We start from the raw sequence: 17,917 nt of genomic DNA on the forward strand, positions 1-17,917 counted from the left end.
CCATCACAGGGCAGACAGACAGTCACTCACACCCAGGGGTAATTTAACATGTCCAATTGGCCTGACTGCATGTCTCTGGACTGTGGGAGGAAACCGGAGAACCTGGAGGAAACCCACGCAGACACGGGGAGAACATGCAAACTCCACACAGAGAGGACCCTGATCACCCGGCCGGGGAATCGAACCCAGGCCCTCTTTGCTGTGAGGCGACAGCGCTACCCTCCACGCCACCGTCCCGCCCGCATCATAAACATGGCTATAAATATTTATAAAAATGCATTATACGTTATAGACATGCTTATTACACATTAAGAATTGCTAACATAATGCATTATAAGCACCGTTCATAACTAATTTTAAGAGCTCATTAGTTGTCCACTCTTAGTAAAGTGAAGCGTACTGTACTAAAACCTCCTCCAGTGTTAAGACTGAGGCTTTCAGTTGAAGTATTTACTGAAGGATTTACTGAAACACTGAAACACACAGTAAAGCTCATTACAGGCTTCAAATGTTAGAATTTAAACTAGAGCTGCCATCAGTGTTTCACCCAATGTGGTAAAGTTAATGTGCACCACCGTTAGCTTGGCACTAACTTAACACTAGCGCTTGATGTTAGAACCAGTGAGGGAACAAATGACAATGACAGCACTCTCCTATCTCACTCTCCCTCTCCAAGCCTTCACTCCACAGCTATTTTACGCTGACTGTAATGTCATGGGGTTTAGGTTAGGGGATCATGGGTACTTTTCTTTACTGTGATGTAATGTAACATTTAAAGTGGAATAGCTGGTTAAGAAAAGCACTTTGGAGCAATAATTCTAGGCTGGACGATGCTTCCCAAGATGGGACTGATTTCTTTGGTACTGACAGTGTAACGTGTTATTAACACTACTTATAATACATTACATTAACAATTAATAATGTGCAACAAACATGGATATAAAGTGTGATTCAGTGTAATTCATTTTTATGAATATTTATAACCGTGTTTATAATGCCTTATGAATGCATTATAACATGTTATGAATGTGCTTATAAATGCTTACAAACATGACATTCATAGAAAGTGCTGTCCTGTGATGGGGATGTGATTGACGGGGACGCTACCCCATCAACCAATCTTCATTCTGCTCTGAGACCTCTACTTTTTAGACATGCTTCTGTGGTGAAAAGGCACCAAAAACAAAAAAAGTGAAACTAAACTCTGTGCAGGCTGCTACTGCTTGCTGCTGCACCTCATCCTACAAGCTACATCAGTTGAGCTTGCATCACTTTTATCTGGCTGCAATTTAGGGATCTGCTGTATGCTGTGGGACATAAATCAGCAGAGAGATCTTCTAAATATGTTTTATCACATCATTTCTGCATTTATCTGCAACAAAAATCGATTTATGTTATTGAAAACACTGATTCCAGACATTGGAACTCACCTCTGTTCTTCAGGGCTTGTTCCCACAGTATCTGCTCCAGGTCTGCAGTCCAGGCCTGTTTGATGTCCTGCCTCTCAGCCTGAAGGATGTAGGTGTCCTGGGCTCTCCTCCGTCTGAACCAAATCTCAAAGCACAGGCCACTGTCCCCACAGCTGTGGGTCAGCCCTATATCACATGTCTGTGGAACAAATCAGCAGATATCAGTGGGGAACTAGGGCTTTTTAGACCTTTAGATTTCTAGGAACTGAAAAACGTGGAATTTTTGTTATTTAATATTTAATCATAATAAATGTTGTACTTAAACTCTGGGCATACTGTAATACACTTATTCCATTGTTAAGCTTTGGTTGCAAAAAGAAAGGGCTACATTCATGAAAGGACCGATGGAAAGTCATTTTTTTTTCTGCTGTATCTAGGTATATAGAGCCCAGGACTTCAGGAGCTGAACAGAAGGCCTTTCTCTTTAGATTAACTACCAGGACAACTAGGAAGTGCCAGTGGAATGAATCAATCACGTTTTGATTTACGTCACTTCTATAAATGAATATGAACACAAGATTTCAGTCAGTTGTTCGAAATAGAAAACAGTGGCAGCAGCTCTGTCAGGAGTCTTTACTTAGACTGTAAACCTGCTACGAGGCAAAATATAGGTTGAGGTCCGTTTCAAGCTTTAAATGAAATCTATTAAGAGTCTTTCAGATACCTGTGTTGATGTGTTTAATTCAAATGTCTGTCTGGCCAAAAAAGGTTCATGTGCACTAGCAAGAGCTTAGTGCTAACACACAATGAGAAATCCCATAGTGGTGCTAGCAGAAACTAGTTTAATGGAGTTTTTATTCACTAGTTTTAGCTCTAATAGCATTGCCAAATATGTGAGGGTATAAAATGAAGAAAGAACTGATGTGCACATGCACCCAGAAGATTGGGTAACAAATGACTCTATGCTAGTCTGTGGTTGGCAGGCATTCGTAGGGGATTTATTAATAAATGTGACCTATTGTGCATTTTATTATTATTGCACTTCATTATTTGTGTCTACTCATTGTGTTTAAATCTAGCTCACAATGCTCAGAAGCTACAAGAACGCACCTTGAAAGACTGCTTGTAGACATACACGTCATCTCCACGGTGGGTTTTCTTCGCCTTGGTGAAGAGGATGAGGTCCTGGAACAGGAAAACTCGCCGCAAAGCTTTTTTCTTGCGGAACATCACACAAAACTCGTCCTGCCGAATTAACTGGCCTTGCTCCATTAAGTTCACCTGAACAGAGAAAGGAGAATGAACTTATCAGAGCCTGCTCAACATAATACTGCTGCCTACCAGAGGACCAGAGGATGACCAACACAAGCTGTGCAGCAGCAGATGAGCTGTCGTCTCTGACTTTACATCTACAAGGTGGACTGACAAGGTAGGAGTGTCTAGTAGAGTGGACGGTGAGTGGACACAGTGTATAAAAACTCCAGCAGCACTGCTGAGGAGCAACAAGGAACAAGGAGGTGGTCTGTAGGAACAATAAGGTTATGCCTGATTGGGGTATTTACACAAGATATATGTACATATGTTTAAAATATATGCCTGACCCTTTATAAGAAATGTGCATTGGGCCAATATCAGATATCTGTATGGGTATCCATCCCATAGTTCATAAGGACTTTTTCTGAAATGTTGAATCAAGTAGATTAGAAACTGGAATTTCTACCTCCAACTAAAAAACATGAGGAATCGACATGGAACTTGGGAATATGCGCACATATCGGACTCACATCACAGTCTCGAATGGCGTCCATGGTGAGCAGGTCGTTGCCATGGCGTAGCTGAAAGCGAATGACCTCTGCAGCAGCCTGTATCTCCTGGCGCTCTGAAACCTGCTGCGGTCCACACTCCCCCAGCATCTCCTGCAGCAGCAGGCTGTACTTACTGATCCTCTGCACAGGCTTCAGCAGATACGAGGACAAGTCCATACTGTCCCTCAGCTCCAGCTGCTTGCGCTGCACGGAAAAGATCAGGAGGGGAAAGGGCTAATTTATCTGGTCTTATTAGGTACATCTGTGGTCCTAGTGACACGTTTTGGTCATTGACAAAGAGTGAGTTTTATTATTCATCCATCCATCCATCCATCCATCCATCCATCCATCCATCCATCCATCCATCCATCCATCCATTTTCTAAGCCGCTTCTCCGTCAGGGTCGCGGGGGGTGCTGGAGCCTATACCAGCGGTCATCGGGCGGAAGGCAGGATACACCCTGGACAGGTCGCCAGTCCATCGCAGGGCAGACAGACAGACACAGACAGTCACTCACACCCAGGGGCAATGTAGCATGTCCAATCGACCTGACTGCATGTCTTGGGACTGTGGGAGGAAACCGGAGAACCCGGAGGAAACCCACGCAGACACGGGGAGAACATGCAAACTCCACACAGAGAGGACCCTGGTTACCCCGCTGGGGAATCAAACCCAGGCCCTCCTCGCTACCCACCACGCCACCGTGCCGCCCGAGTTTTATTATTATTGGATGAAATTAATTGAGCATTTTAGCATTAAGGAAGCACCAAACCACACAGTGAGCAATTATATAGTTAATTTCCAACTGATTCACTTTAAACGCTTCAATTCGCCTCTCATGAGTGTGTAAACCATGATTTTACTCCACTTCAGTCCGACGTACACACTATAATCCTGCTGGCGATTAGCGTCCTTATCAGCCAGTCATCACTGTTAAATTATACATGGTTGATAAATGAATTCATGCCCAAGGGAGGAAGAGATAACACAGACAGAGTAGTACAGATTTCTATGCGGGGTTATTTTAAGTATGTGTGTGCATACCGTCTTATGCAAAAGTTTAGGTACCCTTGTTCAAATGGCATGTCCAGTTGGTTTATATAAGTGTAAATAAGTGAACACATCCTCTACAGAGAGCACATTTCAGCACATTGTAATGTACAGTTACTGTCTATTTGCTAAATTTAATGCAGTGGAGAAAATACAGCATAAAATGTGGCCTGTGCAAAAGTTATGGCACATTTATATTTTATGTTGTTTTTTTTATCTGTTAAACTCAAAGAAATAGAAATTGTGCAATATATTTGCTGGAAAATGGAATTCCTACCTTTGTTCCCTTTTAGATGAAGTGTTACACAAAACTTAGATAACTTGACTTTTGCATGAAACTGTATGAGTGTTTGTGGGCAGCACGGTGGAGCAGTGGTTCCTCCGGATGCACCCGTTTTCTCCCACAATCCAAAAACAAGTAGCCAGGCCAATTGGGCACTCTAAATTGCCTCTAGGTGTGAATGTGTGTGTGAATGTATATGTTTATGTGTCCACCCTGTGATGGACTGGCAACCTGTCCAGAGTATTCCCTGCCTTCCGCCCATTGACTGCTGGGATAGGTTCCAGCTTCCCCCACGACCCACGAGGATAAGCGGCTTAAAATAATGTGTATGACTGTATATTTACGAAGCCATTTCTGGCCAGTATGTCCCCACCTTGAAGAACGTGTGCTGCTGGATCAGAGCATCTGATTGAGGCTTGTTCTTGCTGTAGAGAGCATATAGTCCAAAACTCTCTCTCTGCATACAAAAGAGTGAACCAAGAGCAACATAACTTTAATGTACAAGCATGTTAAAGGTCAAGTTCTCTTTAGCTCTCATATAAAAAAAAGTCATAAAACGATCAACTTTCAAACAATTAAAATAATTCATTGCAATTAATTGCATTCATTTGTATAATTACAGACGAGACGTGCTGCAATATCATGTTCAGCATTACTTCACAGAACATCCTGCAGGGCTGTAACAGAGATGCACATTATATGCATATTGGCGACATGGAAGAGGTCATGAATAACTCACATGTCTGAGGAAGCAGCGGCCCACCCTTAGTGGCTCTGTCCGGCACGCCTCCAGCTCCTGCAGAAAGTACTGGCAGTGAAAGTCGTACAGTTTCTCCAGGTTCCCAAAGATCGTTCCACGTTGGCCTCTCAGGTCTGGAGGAACGTCCAGCCTGGCCAGCAGGGGGACATAGTGAGTCAGGATGTAACCCAGAGAGCGCACGTAGTCCAGCTCCGTCAACAACAACTCCTCCATGATACGCTGCAACTTTCTGCCAGAGAGAACAGGAGTTTAGTGTTCCACACATAGAAGAATAAGGTATTACAGATGGATGGTTATTAACTCCTTACTCAGTTATAAAGTTGTTAAGACATATTATTCAGTAACTTCTATGAATTATACAGATTTGCATGATTTGGTATTGTTTGTGTATTGTGTGTATTGAATATTATTATTTGTATTATGTGTAAAATATCAGTTATCAAGTACCAATGTTTTGCTCAGCTCAAGATATATAAAAACAAAGCAAAGCTCTATCAAATCATCTGCAAAACCATATCTCTGATATGCATGCATGTTTTGGGTTTGGGTTTCAAATTCAGCAGTACCAGCTGGGCTGGATTGGGGGTCAATTTTGAGTTCTAACACAAGCAAGAAATGCAAAAATGATAGGCCCATGAAATGCAAAGTAAATGTGATTACGGTTCTACTTTATGTGAAGTCTTCTGTACCTGTTTGGACATCAGTGCTAGCTTTTAAGCAGAAAGAAAGAAGAGATACAAATCAGTAGGACTAGTAATAAGCTCGCATGCCTACCCGTGTGATCATTAAAGTACTGAAATATAGCTACAGCAGCATTTAAAAACTGTAACCGTAACATGTTATTTTATTTCCATAACTGTTTATCCTTATAATTTACTGAACCTAAAAAGGTAATTATCTAAACCATTACATCACCTCAAACATCTTCTAGTGTCGATACACAATAAGTCCAAAAGTGTGCAGATGCCTGTTCTGAGTAGTGGCTACTTTAAGGCGTGCCTGTTATAGACACTGTTTAAAGAGTGATGAAACACCATAAAATATCTCTGGGATGAACTAGGGTACTGCTTAAGAGCCAGACCTAAGAAACCAGCATTTGGATCTGACCTAGCTAAAGGTCTTATGGCTAAAAGCCATCAAATTCTTACAGCAATGTTCCAACATCTAGTCTAAAGCCCAGAAGAATAGAGGTTGGTAGTAAGACAAATGGGGACAAACTCTCTATTAACCCCTCAACATTCCAGGTTTATTTCATACAAAGGCTTACTGTTCAGTAATAACAGGGATTTCAATGCAAACTAATGGAACTATTCTTAGGTTATAGACTTGTGTAATAAAACTTTGGGCCTGCTAGCCTTAGATTTTAGAAGGACTGGAGTCTGTACATTTCTGGACACATAGTGTATATTTGTCCTATCAATTCTATATAATGTACACAAACTCATATAATTATTTTACAGTGTCATTTCTTACATAGTGTTGCTAGCAGTGCCAGCACCAGTCAAAGCTCCGTCATTGTCCCAGATGACAACCTCCTCTGAGTGGAAGGCATCTTGAAGCCCTGCTTCAATGTATGATTCCTCTGGGTAGAAACTGCCAGGATGGGAATGCTGATAATCCTGAGTAGCCTGTAGAGATCTGCAAGGGGGCTGGATCTGGGGCCAGGTGGGTACTGTGGTCTGTGTTCCAGGCAAAGTAGGATCTGGCATCTGAGATTCAGAGGCATGTGCTGGGACCTGGGGTTCACCACCAGTTGATGAAAGGGTTTGGGATTTGGGGGAGCTTTGGGCTGAAGCTGAGTCCTCACCAATGTACCTTCTTGAGTTGTGCTGCCAGGGGAACCACTGGCAACCAACTGTGCCTGAGCCTTCAATTGTATTTTGCCTGCGGTCATGGGAAGTCTTTCTGGGTGAGTTTTTGATGTAGTTGGTAGGATCCTGGTCTGCAGCCAGAGCTGCTCTGGACCCTTTGCGACCTTTCCGGGATTGCCTGAAATTGATATTGAAGCAGCTCACCGTGCCATAGATGCTGTCTCGGTCTCGGCAAAGCTTGACCTCAGATTGATCAAGTGGGTCCCTGCACATCCCAGCCTGTGGAAGAGGCACTGAAGTTTCGTCAAATGAAACTTCAGCATTGGTTGTTTCTATTCCATCACTATTCCAACCATGTGGTGCAGAAGGATGCTGGTCTTGCTCCAGATCCTGGAGGCACTGCTCCAGTTGCCGACTGACTTCCTGACACTTTACCCAAGCCACATTCCACACTTGCATTGCTCTAGAGATCTGCAGAGAGCAGGCCTGGGCTTTTGCTTCCTGAAAACAATCAGGGGAGAACTCACTCATTTTCTCATGGCATCTCTGAAGGATTGTTTGTTTTTCCTGCTGTGTCATGCACTGCAGTCGCTCCTGCTCCAACTGTTGTGAGCATTCCTCGGCCACTTCAGTTGCCTGGGAACATAAAAATGAAATGTACCACACAAAAACTAACAAATAAGAACATAAGGCACAAATGTAATTCCTTAATTTGATGAAAATCCAACACAGCACAAGGAAAGGAAGATCAGCTTACCCTCTTACAAAAGTGGCACAGATTTACCATGCTCTCTAGTTCATCACAACACTGTTCTACTTGAGGCAAGAAGTCCGACAAACTGGATTTGAAGGCAGATACCATAGTGTGGAACACTTCCGTTTCAGGGTAGTTTGGACCCTGGATGCTTTCTGCTTCAGTAACTAACATCATTGCCTGAAGCCTTTGTTCCTGCAATACAGTGAAATTCTAGAGTTGTTCCAGCTGTAATCCAAATAGGCATGTGTACATCCTTCAGTATAAGAATTTACAGAGAACATCAGTGCTTACATTAGCTTCAAAGAGGAATGTGGTAAAGCTTTGGAGAGTCTCTTGAAGTCTCCCACTTGATTCCTCCACAGACTCCAGCAGTCGTTTTTCCCTCCCCACGTCAAACCATTCCCTTATCTCGAGAGAGCAGACAAATGTTCTAAACCTAGGGTCCACAGTCCTGTCCCTGAAGTAACTTCAGCTTTAAATGTTTTAGAGTTTAGATATGGCCCTATCGAACACACATGATCCTGAAACTCAAAGACTTCAAAACTGAACACCTTTTTACTAAATGCTGTAAGCTAGGGGCATTAAATGTACGTCCCGCAGGCCAGGACAACTGTCTCTAAGCCCTATTTTTCTGACAAGTGAATGAAAAATTCTGATAAAAATTTTCAGAAGACACCTGTGTGATTGCTGATGGTGATAAGACACATGAAAATGTGTAACTAGAAACACCCATTTTACCATTCATCTGGAGGGTGGTACCCTTTTTTTGGGAGGGGTATCCAGTAGGCTAGTGGTGGGTGAGATAAGCCAGCAACCAAAAGGTTCTGAGTTAATATCCCAAGACTTATTGGGTATTCCTGATTGCAAGGCATTTAACCTCCCAGGTAATGCCGCCCTGCCAGTGACACTGTGGTGCTCCCAGAATCAGCATAGTTAAGAAGCAAAACGACAAATTTCCCTTGTGGTAATAATCAAGTATTAAATGACAAATTTCATTCCTGAAGCTGAAAAGGTTTTGGAAGAAAGTCTGTGGGAGCCTAAACTCACAGCTCAGAGTGAGTCAAAACTAGTAACAAGCAGCTCTTAGATTAGTCAGACTTTATCTAAGGTAATAGTTTCATATATTATGATTAATGATGGTTATGGGAAAATGACTCTCTGTCTATTGGTGCCTATCGATGTTTGGTGTTATTATTATGTCGAATATGGCAAACACACATTTAGTCTATTCTTATACTTCTAACAAAAGAAGGAAAACACTGTATATGTTGATAAACTTGGTAAAAAGTGACTATATTGTCAGTACAGAGAGTTTAAATCATTGTTAGTCAACTCACTCACCAATTCCACTACTGTCTATGTTAGATTCAATATGACAGAAATGTCCTATATTCAACAGAAATTTGACAGAATATCTTGTTTCAGTCTCCAGAGCCGTGGCTCTGATTTTGTACCTTGGTAAACCTTGATTCCATCTCCCTGAGCTGCAGGAGGAAGTTAAGATGTTGCAATGACATGTTGGACCTCCTCGCCAGCACGTGGACCTGTTCCTCCACTTGGTTATACAGGTCCTCCACGTTATCCATGACCAAGCTAGGAGAGAGTATCAGAGGCTTTCTGTTGAATGTATTCAGTATCTTTAAAGCCATGTTGAGTAGTGACTTATGGAAATGTTCTGGAATGACCACAAACAGTACAGATGAAGATCACAATAGCTGAGTGATTATAGCTTTTGTTGGTTCATTCTGGACTAGTACAAAGTACAAATGTCAACAGTTTTCATGTTTGGGCCATTTCATTACTTCATAACAACACCTTTAGATGTTCATCATTAAGGCCTGATCTTACATTTTTTGTATTTAAATGCTTTTTATTGAGGGTTTTCTTTAAATAAGTCTGTTTTATCTGACCATGACTGTGAGGAGGTGTGAACCCTCAGGGTTCCCCCCTGGGTTGCGACCCTCCCCTTTTCCCCCCTCATTGTTAGCTATCATCTCAACACAGATTCATCACATTTCATGCACAGAGAGACAACAGTGTTCATCCAACAGAGTTAATGATAGAAATCGAAATTATATTATTCATTCATCTTGCCCAGTGGTCATTGGGCAGAAGGAAGGAAACACCCTGGACCAGCCACCAGGTCCATCACAGGGCAGACACACTGACATACACGTTTACACACACACACACACATAACACACACACACACACACACACACACATGTTTAGGGATGATTTAGCATCTCCAATTAGCCTGACTGCATGCCTTTGGACTGTGGGAGAAAACAGGAGAACCCAAAGGAAACGCATGCAAACACAGAGAGAATTCTGGAAAGGACCATGATTGCCTGGCCAGGGAATTGAACCCAGACACGTATTGTTTTTTTTACTTTTGAAATGTTTACAAAAATCAAGGAAATCAAAATGTTGGCATGTGTTTCATAAATTGACTTAGCACTGTAGCATTACCGGCTCTCCTCGCAGTACGCTGCTTTTACATCACTCTCCCATCTCAACCTGGCCAGCATGGCCCCGCCCTCCCTCTGTAGGGAAACCAAACGGGTGTCTTCCAGCACATCCTTCATCAGAGCTCTCTGCTTGTTGATGCACTGCTGAACATCCTGAATGTCAAAAATAAATACACATGAGTTCTGGTCTGGGAGTAGCTTCCCTCTTGGACAAATTGATCTGTCAGTCAAAGTCAGAAAGCAAAACTGACTTCCTTGCTGACAGTGATGGATGTTTTGAACTGACCTGAACGCTGTCTATTTTGTGGACCCCCTCCAGCTTCCTTATGGCTCCTAAAAGCAAGCTTGTTGCTTCTTTCAGGTCCAGCACGAACGGATGCAGTTCCTATAAAATGACCATTAGTGATTAAAGGTTGCACAGCATCGCAAATTCCATATTCTCCATTTCACATTCCCAGTAATTATTTCCATGATATGAATAATATTTATTACATCAATACTATTTTGTCTTCTGGCTAATTCAGTTAATTACTTATTCAATGCTGAGCAGCTGAAATCCAATATCAAGCAAGAATTCAGTTCCCAAATACTTACAGAGTTGTAAAAGAAGAGGTAATGCAATATAACAGTAAACATTCCCCCATCCCAACTTTTTTGAAGCATATTTCTGGCATCAAATTCAAAGCAGGCATATATTTTTCAAACAACAATACAATTTTAAACATTTGATATGTTGTTTTACTATTTTCAAATAATTTTAAGGTTTTATAGGATTTAAATGATTTGAACATCATTGCTTTTTGTTCTTCTTTACATTTTGCACAGCGTCACTTTTTTTGGAAAGTTGTTGTAAGGGCCCAGGCAGCAGAGTTCTGGGAACTTCAATTCCCAGAAGCCCTTGGGCTGATTAGGCCCAACCTGGCACACATGTGGACTCCTCTACTTAAGGCTTTGGCAAACAGCAGCCCTTTGTCGCACCTTTGTAGAGGGGTGACCGGTACTGTACTTAGCCCAGGTGCGTATTTAAACGGAAAGTAAAGTAAAGGAAAGAGGGCTGGAAAAAACAAATGAGAAAGCTACAAAGAAGGCTTGAGCAACAAACGGCTCTGAGCCATTTAGTAAGTGTTTGCTCCACAGAGTAAACAGGTGAAACATAAAGTCTGCTTTCCTCTCATAATCACAGGGGAAGTGCTTTTCTCTGATCTTTTATTTCACTTTTCTATTTTAGCCTTTGTTTGAGCACACTGCTTTCAGTCTTCCCTTTGTTTGCCTTTTCCTGCCTTTTTTATTTCCCATTCATTGAGGTGTTTTTCCCATTTTCACCTGTGCTTCCGTGTGGCGCAGAGGTATCTCCTCTGACTGCCAATCAGTACATTGGTGGTTCGTGCCTGGCTCTGAGCCACCCCAACTTCAATGTGCACAATCACCAACTTCACGCTCAATTTAAGACCCTTTCTCACAGATTTCCCCTCTGCACTTGGGTCCACCTCCCTGCAGTCCTGGTGCAGTTGCAATAAATAAGACTAAGCCCAACACACCCATAGAAACAGAAAGGCAGTTTGAAAGCCCTTTAGAGTTGGAGTACGTCTGAGAAAAGAGTACAAGAACTTCACTCAAAGGACATACCCGATGAAGGTCCAGCCAGTGTCTGTGACTGTAGGGGAAAGAGCCACCAAGGGCAGAGGTCAGCTGGCTGGGTTCCACAAATTTATGAAGAGCTCTGAGAGACAGTACAAGCTCCTGCCAAGACAACAGCTACATTTATGTGCATATACTTTAAAGTTGATAGCTATGTTAAGTATGCATTTGCTATATTGTATGTTGTTTAAACCATATGGAGAACTAATAAAAATGAGACTTGGAGATAAAAAAGAAACACAAACCATCCCTCCTGGGTATTTCTCCTGACTGTGGCTTTTCTCCTTACTCATCAGTAGCAGCACAGAGCAGACAGCTTGTGGATCCTCCTCCTGTGGTCAGCAAAAATAAGTCAAAACAACACCAGACAAAGGCTGGGCCTAGTTCTTACTTACACAATCGATGGATTCTCCTCTAAATATAGCTGAATGATTGTGTTGGGTGCTGGACTACAAAAAGCAAAAAAAGTGGATTAAATAAAAGTAGTAGACGGGGAACCACTGGTCTTCATCAAGGCTTCATCTGCAAAGTTGGCCACATGACTAAACTAAACAACTAGCTCAGGCCCACTACATACTGCGGATTCCCTCTTCAGACTGGAATTCACAGGCACTCACATGCACCAGACGCAGAGCTTCTGTGAATTTTGAGTGTGGTGGTGTATTACGGGCATCATACACAATGGTCATTCCAAGCTCTCGGACCTCCTTCCTGTGTAGAAAGGCATATTATATTAATTTGTTTAATACAGATATGGAAAGATAGATACATCAAGGGTACTGATAGAGAGTTTGTTCAACCCTTTGTTGCAATTTTTCTGTAAAGGGGAAGCCTCAGAGCCTTCTAGGCCTGCCTAGACCACCTATTGATTTCTGTGAGCTAAAAATGCCTGCAATGGCTGGAATTTTTAGTGCATTTTATTCAATAGAATCATGCTTGTATTTAAACTTGACAATCCTCATTTCCTTGTTAAGTTAGGTTAAATTATTGAAGGGTTAAAATTATTCACCCGTGACTGAGAAAATTGGCCAATCAGAAGTCGTTTTTCTTGGTGGTATCTAGGCAGATGTAACTAAATGAGCTCTCCTATTGGTTAGGATTTCAGGAGCTGAAGAGAAGGCCTAATGCAGTAGAAATTACAATCAACCAATAGGTGGGACCAATTTTGTAAGTAAAAAACTGTAGGCTTTCTGTAAGTTCTAGATATGTCACTGACTGTAAACACAAGCAACAGCCTTATCATTGTGAAATGCTAACATATAACACTAGATGTTAGAACACTGGTGTATGGATTTGACTGCATTCAATCCCAATAGCATTAGTGAGGCCTATACAAGACTATTGATGCTGGATGATTAGATCTGGATCACTCCAACTTATCCCAAAAGGTACTGGAGCTCCATCATTCCAGAGAACACAGTTCTGCTGCTCCATAGCTCAATGCTATACCTCTATAGCTGACACTTACCACAAGGCATGCTCCAAACATCCCATTCTATTAGCAATCCTTTTCCATGGAGATTACACAAGCTGAGTGTACAACAAATTCACTCACCAGATCAAGTGTATCCAAACACATTTCTGGATACTTCTGGATGATATTAAAAAGGTTGCTAGCATGAGTATGCCAAGGATTGGTTAGCTTAGAGTTTGGTATTACTTTTAAGTAAGATTTTATTCAGTTTCAGCTGTGAAAATCAGTAACCTTTGTTACTCGTCCTCATTTAGGGTGCTGGAAAACATTAGTTAAATCGCAATTGCATTTCTTTGCAGTTGTCACTATCCTATAGACAAAAGGATGTCTGAAGTGCTAGATTTTGGGAATGTTCTAATGCTTTTGTATTTCTTTGTCAAGCACTTTGAATTGCCACTGTATATACAATGTGCTCTACAAATAAACTTGCCTTGCCTGATTTTTGTACTGAAACAGTTTGCTTGTGCATTCCATACCTGGTGATGGTGTGGAAATAGAGGATCAGCTGAGCAAGCTCCAGGCTAGAGACCAGAGACGACTTCCAGTACTGATCATCCCCATAAACCTCTACAACTGCCCTGCCCAAACGATCTCTTCCACCTAAGGAGGAGAGCAGTATCAGAAAAGGAGAATATGAACAGGGGAGAGGGGCAATAGAGGAACTGCTTGGAGGGGTGTAGATGTTTTAGAGAGGAAAGATGCATCAAACAGAAATCTGAACACTGTTAAATACAGTACTGGAATCTGTTCGATTAAAACGAACCCAGATGTGAATGGTCAGTAAGTGTGGTTTGTTAGAATAAGTTGCCATCTGAACTCTGGGGTGTACCAAATAAGTGGAACAAGACTTGAGCATAACTGTAGTCAGGTACAGTCGTAGTTGTTACCAAGCAGTTATCAGCAGCGAAGATTAGCAGCGCCATGGTCTTGTGGCCTGGTGCTCCTATCGAGCAGAGAATCTGTAGCTCAACAGCTGGTACTGACAGTGTAAATAACCCTAATATTTATTAAAATGAAGCAGATTCTGATGCTCAGTGATAGAAAAGTGTACAGCACGTGTATTTGAAACAAATGACTTGAGAAATTTTAGAGAGCGAAAAAGTGGTTCTTCCGTAGCAGTGCTCCAAGAACTTCTTATGTACTTTATTTTTAAAACTGATAGCATGAAATGTTTCTACACTGCAGCAAGGTCAAACAAGGATTCTAATACCTACTGTTATATTTCTCAGGATATAGTCATTCATGTTTGTTTGATGTGCTTGAATTACTGCAATGCATAATGCGTCTGGTTTGCCCTTCATACCTGTAAGGCAGGTGATTCCTGACTGCAGAAGAGAAGCCTCTGGTTTTGATTTAGATGGTAATGGTGCTTGTGCTTTAGGCTCTTCTACATCTGTCTGTGATGAGGATAAAAGCGTATTTGTCCGAGGCACATTAGCAAGAGGGGAGACTGTTTTAGGGTCCTGAGGGTCATCTTCAGAGAAGCAGTAAAAGAAACAAATACACACATGTTCATGAGCACCAAGTGATACTGAACGTGTATGGTATAAAGCTTTTTACAATATTATGTATAAAATATAAGCATTATTTTACAGTGTGGGGCTGTTTTGAATGCAACCGTCCAGAAATCTGCAAAGAAACTGCTGCTCTCACCTTGCTTTGGTAATCGTCGTCTGTTTAATTTTGGAGAAACAAGTCCAAAAGTAGTGGTCTTTTTTCCATGAACTACATGTAGCCTGGGAATCATTTCTAATGGGCTGTCCCTGCATCCCTCACTGGGCTGTCCTTGAATGACAACATGGCATTTCTCTGATGTTCCGACCACGGTTGGTGTGAAACAGGTAATGGTTCCTCCACATATGTCTGCTAAGTCCACCAAGATATCCTGAGAATTTTCATGGGCAGTTCTGTCATCTGCAGTAGTGTTGTCTCTCACAGTTTGAGACTGAGGATACTGATTAGAATGTTTTTCCTTCCTATGAAGGGTTTTAGACTCTATTCTCACACATTCTTCAGAGAAGACTTGTTCCTGTAATCTTTTCTCTATGCTCACAGGACTCTGCTGTGCCTCTTTATAAGACTCCCTGTATCGACACTCTTGGGTCTTTGCCCCCTGTCCGTGCTTCCTCCGTATGCAAGGTGAGCGAGGTTGCTCTGCGAACCTTACAGTGCGTCCACAGGTAGGACGTTCCTGAGGTGTTGGATGGTCATGAGATGTAGGACAGTCCTGAAGTGTAGGACCAGATGGTGTGGGAGGTGTAACTCTTTTGGACCTTAACAGAGTTCTAGGTTGATCCCGAGTCTTAGAGTATCCTGTGGAATCCTTTCTTTTGGGAACATCCACAAGGTCTATATGGTCCCTCCCAAAAGAGTTTTTACTGCGACTGTCCCAAGTGTTGGGAGACACCCAGCCCACTGGCCTCATCTCTGGCCTGGCCTGATCCATTTCACTCTTTCTGGAGCTGTCAATTAAGCATAAAGACACTGCAATACCATGCTTAGCGGGACATATCCTGGTCTCAACTGAATAGGCAGATGGTGCAGGTGTACCCTGCCTCTGAGGCCCAATCATTGACTCCTGCTGATTCGAAGAACCAGAACAAGCCATGTGTTGTGGTTTATCTACAAACTCTGGGTTAGCCACCTGATCCCAAGGCACTTTGACTATACCCTGCTCAGTGGCCAACAGGCAGCGGCTGAGAGGCTTGCCATGCCTGCCTGCATTGAGCTCTTTTAGCCAGTCCTGGGTAAAGATAGAGGGGTATGAGGTCTCCAAGAACGGGGTCTCCTCCAGTTCACGCCTTTCTTCCTCTAGTAGACTCTGGACCACGATGCAGGCTTCCTGTTCCCCAAATGGTGCCACTTGCAAGTAGAAGTCCCCCGGGGAAAGCAGCAAGGGGTTGATGGGAGCAAGATGGATTACAACCCGTTCTTGCAGGCACAAAGGCCAGCCCGCATAGCGGAAGACCACGTCAGAGTACGGGGCCTGAACAGAAAAGAAGGTCAATACTCCTTATATAGTACCAATTTTACCTTAACCCTTAAACAATGCAGTTATCACCAGTAATTTTAACTTGCAATTTTAAGCAAGTTTTAGATTGTTTCACACACTGTTTGAAATCATGTCAAGATATTCTGTCAGAATTGTGAAAACTTTCAGTTCATACCACATTCGTGTTTGAAAGTAGAAGGGAAGATATATTTATAATCAGAATTTGAAGTCATTGTTACTCCCACAGTCCTTGTTGGAAAGAAAAGGATACATCACATTTTTTGCCATGTTTTTGTTCTTTTATTTGGCAAAACTTACAGAAAATAACATAACTGCAGCCCTGCCAATACAGAACTCAATATTAGTACTAAATTAGTACTAACAATATGACTTGTACTGACCCCTGTCCAACTGAAAAACAGTGGGCTAACTGGAGGTACATCCCCACAAGCTGTCAGAGAACAGAATGCTTTTGTTTTCCTGCTGTTTCTGTGCTCATGGAGGAAACGCAATTCATGCAAAGCTTCAAGTTCTGTAAATGCATGGTGTTCCACTCCCTCTAGTGAGCATCTGTTGTCAATACATGTATAAATATGTAAGCAGGTGAGTAACCAAAGGCCTGCATAAGTTCCCTCTTTACTTTCAAGCAGATGTCTTGTAGAAAGACCTAAGAAGGACAAAAATATTGTTAGCTGGAGATATTGAATAGTCCGAGAGGTGCGTTCTAGAGTAAATGGCAATCTAAGCTTCAGAAAGACAGCTCATGATGCTAATAGCGTGAAGGAATGCTCTTGATGTCAGACACATGCTTCTGTTCCTGGCTCCAGAAGTCTAGCATTACTCAAATAGCTGAGCAGATAAACATCGTGAGGTTGAGTAATTGATCCAGGTGTAGTGACTGCTCTTCTTCTGCTGAGCATGCTTTTAAAAAAAGGCGCAAAAGCGTATATGTAGAAATTCTTAGAAGTTTGCAGTATAACAGGAAAGGACATTATAAAGCTATAGAATGTATGGTGGGTACCATAGTGGGTACCACTTTAGAACAAGACTACCCTTATACACTGTTTATTAATGATTTAAAATTAGTTTATTAATGGTTAATAATTAGAATAAACACCTTAAATAGCATTAATAAACAGTTATAAGACATCATTAAAGGGGGAAAAACGTGAGCTGTTACATGTAATGAAGCTGACAGTTTTAATGCTGATTGATGAAGAGAACAAAGTCAGATAAGCAACCAGGAAGAACTGCGGTTTAACTACACACTTAAAATGATGGTTCTTTAAGAGTTCTTTAGTAAAAAAAATGGTTCTATACAGAACCATGAACACTCAAAGAACCCTTTTCATGATAAAAGGCTTCCTTGCATTGTGAAATGGTTCTTCAGACTGATGGCAAGCACAACCTTTTTGAAAAGGGTTCTATATAGCACCAAAAAGGTTCTTCCGCTGTAACAAGACTGAC

At 42.0% G+C, this 17,917-nt stretch overlaps 1 protein-coding gene across 3 annotated transcripts in view; it reads right to left on the reverse strand.

The window, feature by feature from the left end:
• The window catches only part of si:dkey-65j6.2 (pleckstrin homology domain-containing family G member 4B), a 38,318-nt gene that overhangs the window by 6,382 nt on the left and 14,019 nt on the right, over positions 1–17,917 (reverse strand). For all 3 annotated transcript variants that reach the window (XM_037540989.1, XM_037540987.1, XM_037540988.1), the window contains 17 exons: positions 15,112–16,444; positions 14,762–14,932; positions 13,935–14,058; positions 12,602–12,695; positions 12,230–12,316; positions 11,973–12,086; positions 10,633–10,731; positions 10,348–10,499; positions 9,330–9,468; positions 8,167–8,283; positions 7,876–8,067; positions 6,781–7,754; positions 5,287–5,536; positions 4,921–5,004; positions 3,194–3,418; positions 2,520–2,690; positions 1,431–1,608 (listed from right to left, as the gene is read on the reverse strand). In XM_037540989.1, coding sequence (XP_037396886.1) covers positions 1,431–1,608; positions 2,520–2,690; positions 3,194–3,418; positions 4,921–5,004; positions 5,287–5,536; positions 6,781–7,754; positions 7,876–8,067; positions 8,167–8,283; positions 9,330–9,468; positions 10,348–10,499; positions 10,633–10,731; positions 11,973–12,086; positions 12,230–12,316; positions 12,602–12,695; positions 13,935–14,058; positions 14,762–14,932; positions 15,112–16,444 — 4,504 coding nt within the window. The remainder of the gene's footprint in view (positions 1–1,430; positions 1,609–2,519; positions 2,691–3,193; positions 3,419–4,920; positions 5,005–5,286; positions 5,537–6,780; positions 7,755–7,875; positions 8,068–8,166; positions 8,284–9,329; positions 9,469–10,347; positions 10,500–10,632; positions 10,732–11,972; positions 12,087–12,229; positions 12,317–12,601; positions 12,696–13,934; positions 14,059–14,761; positions 14,933–15,111; positions 16,445–17,917) is intronic.

The sequence above is a fragment of the Pygocentrus nattereri genome, chromosome 9 (genome assembly GCF_015220715.1).
Source record: "Pygocentrus nattereri isolate fPygNat1 chromosome 9, fPygNat1.pri, whole genome shotgun sequence".
NCBI lineage: Eukaryota > Metazoa > Chordata > Actinopteri > Characiformes > Serrasalmidae > Pygocentrus > Pygocentrus nattereri.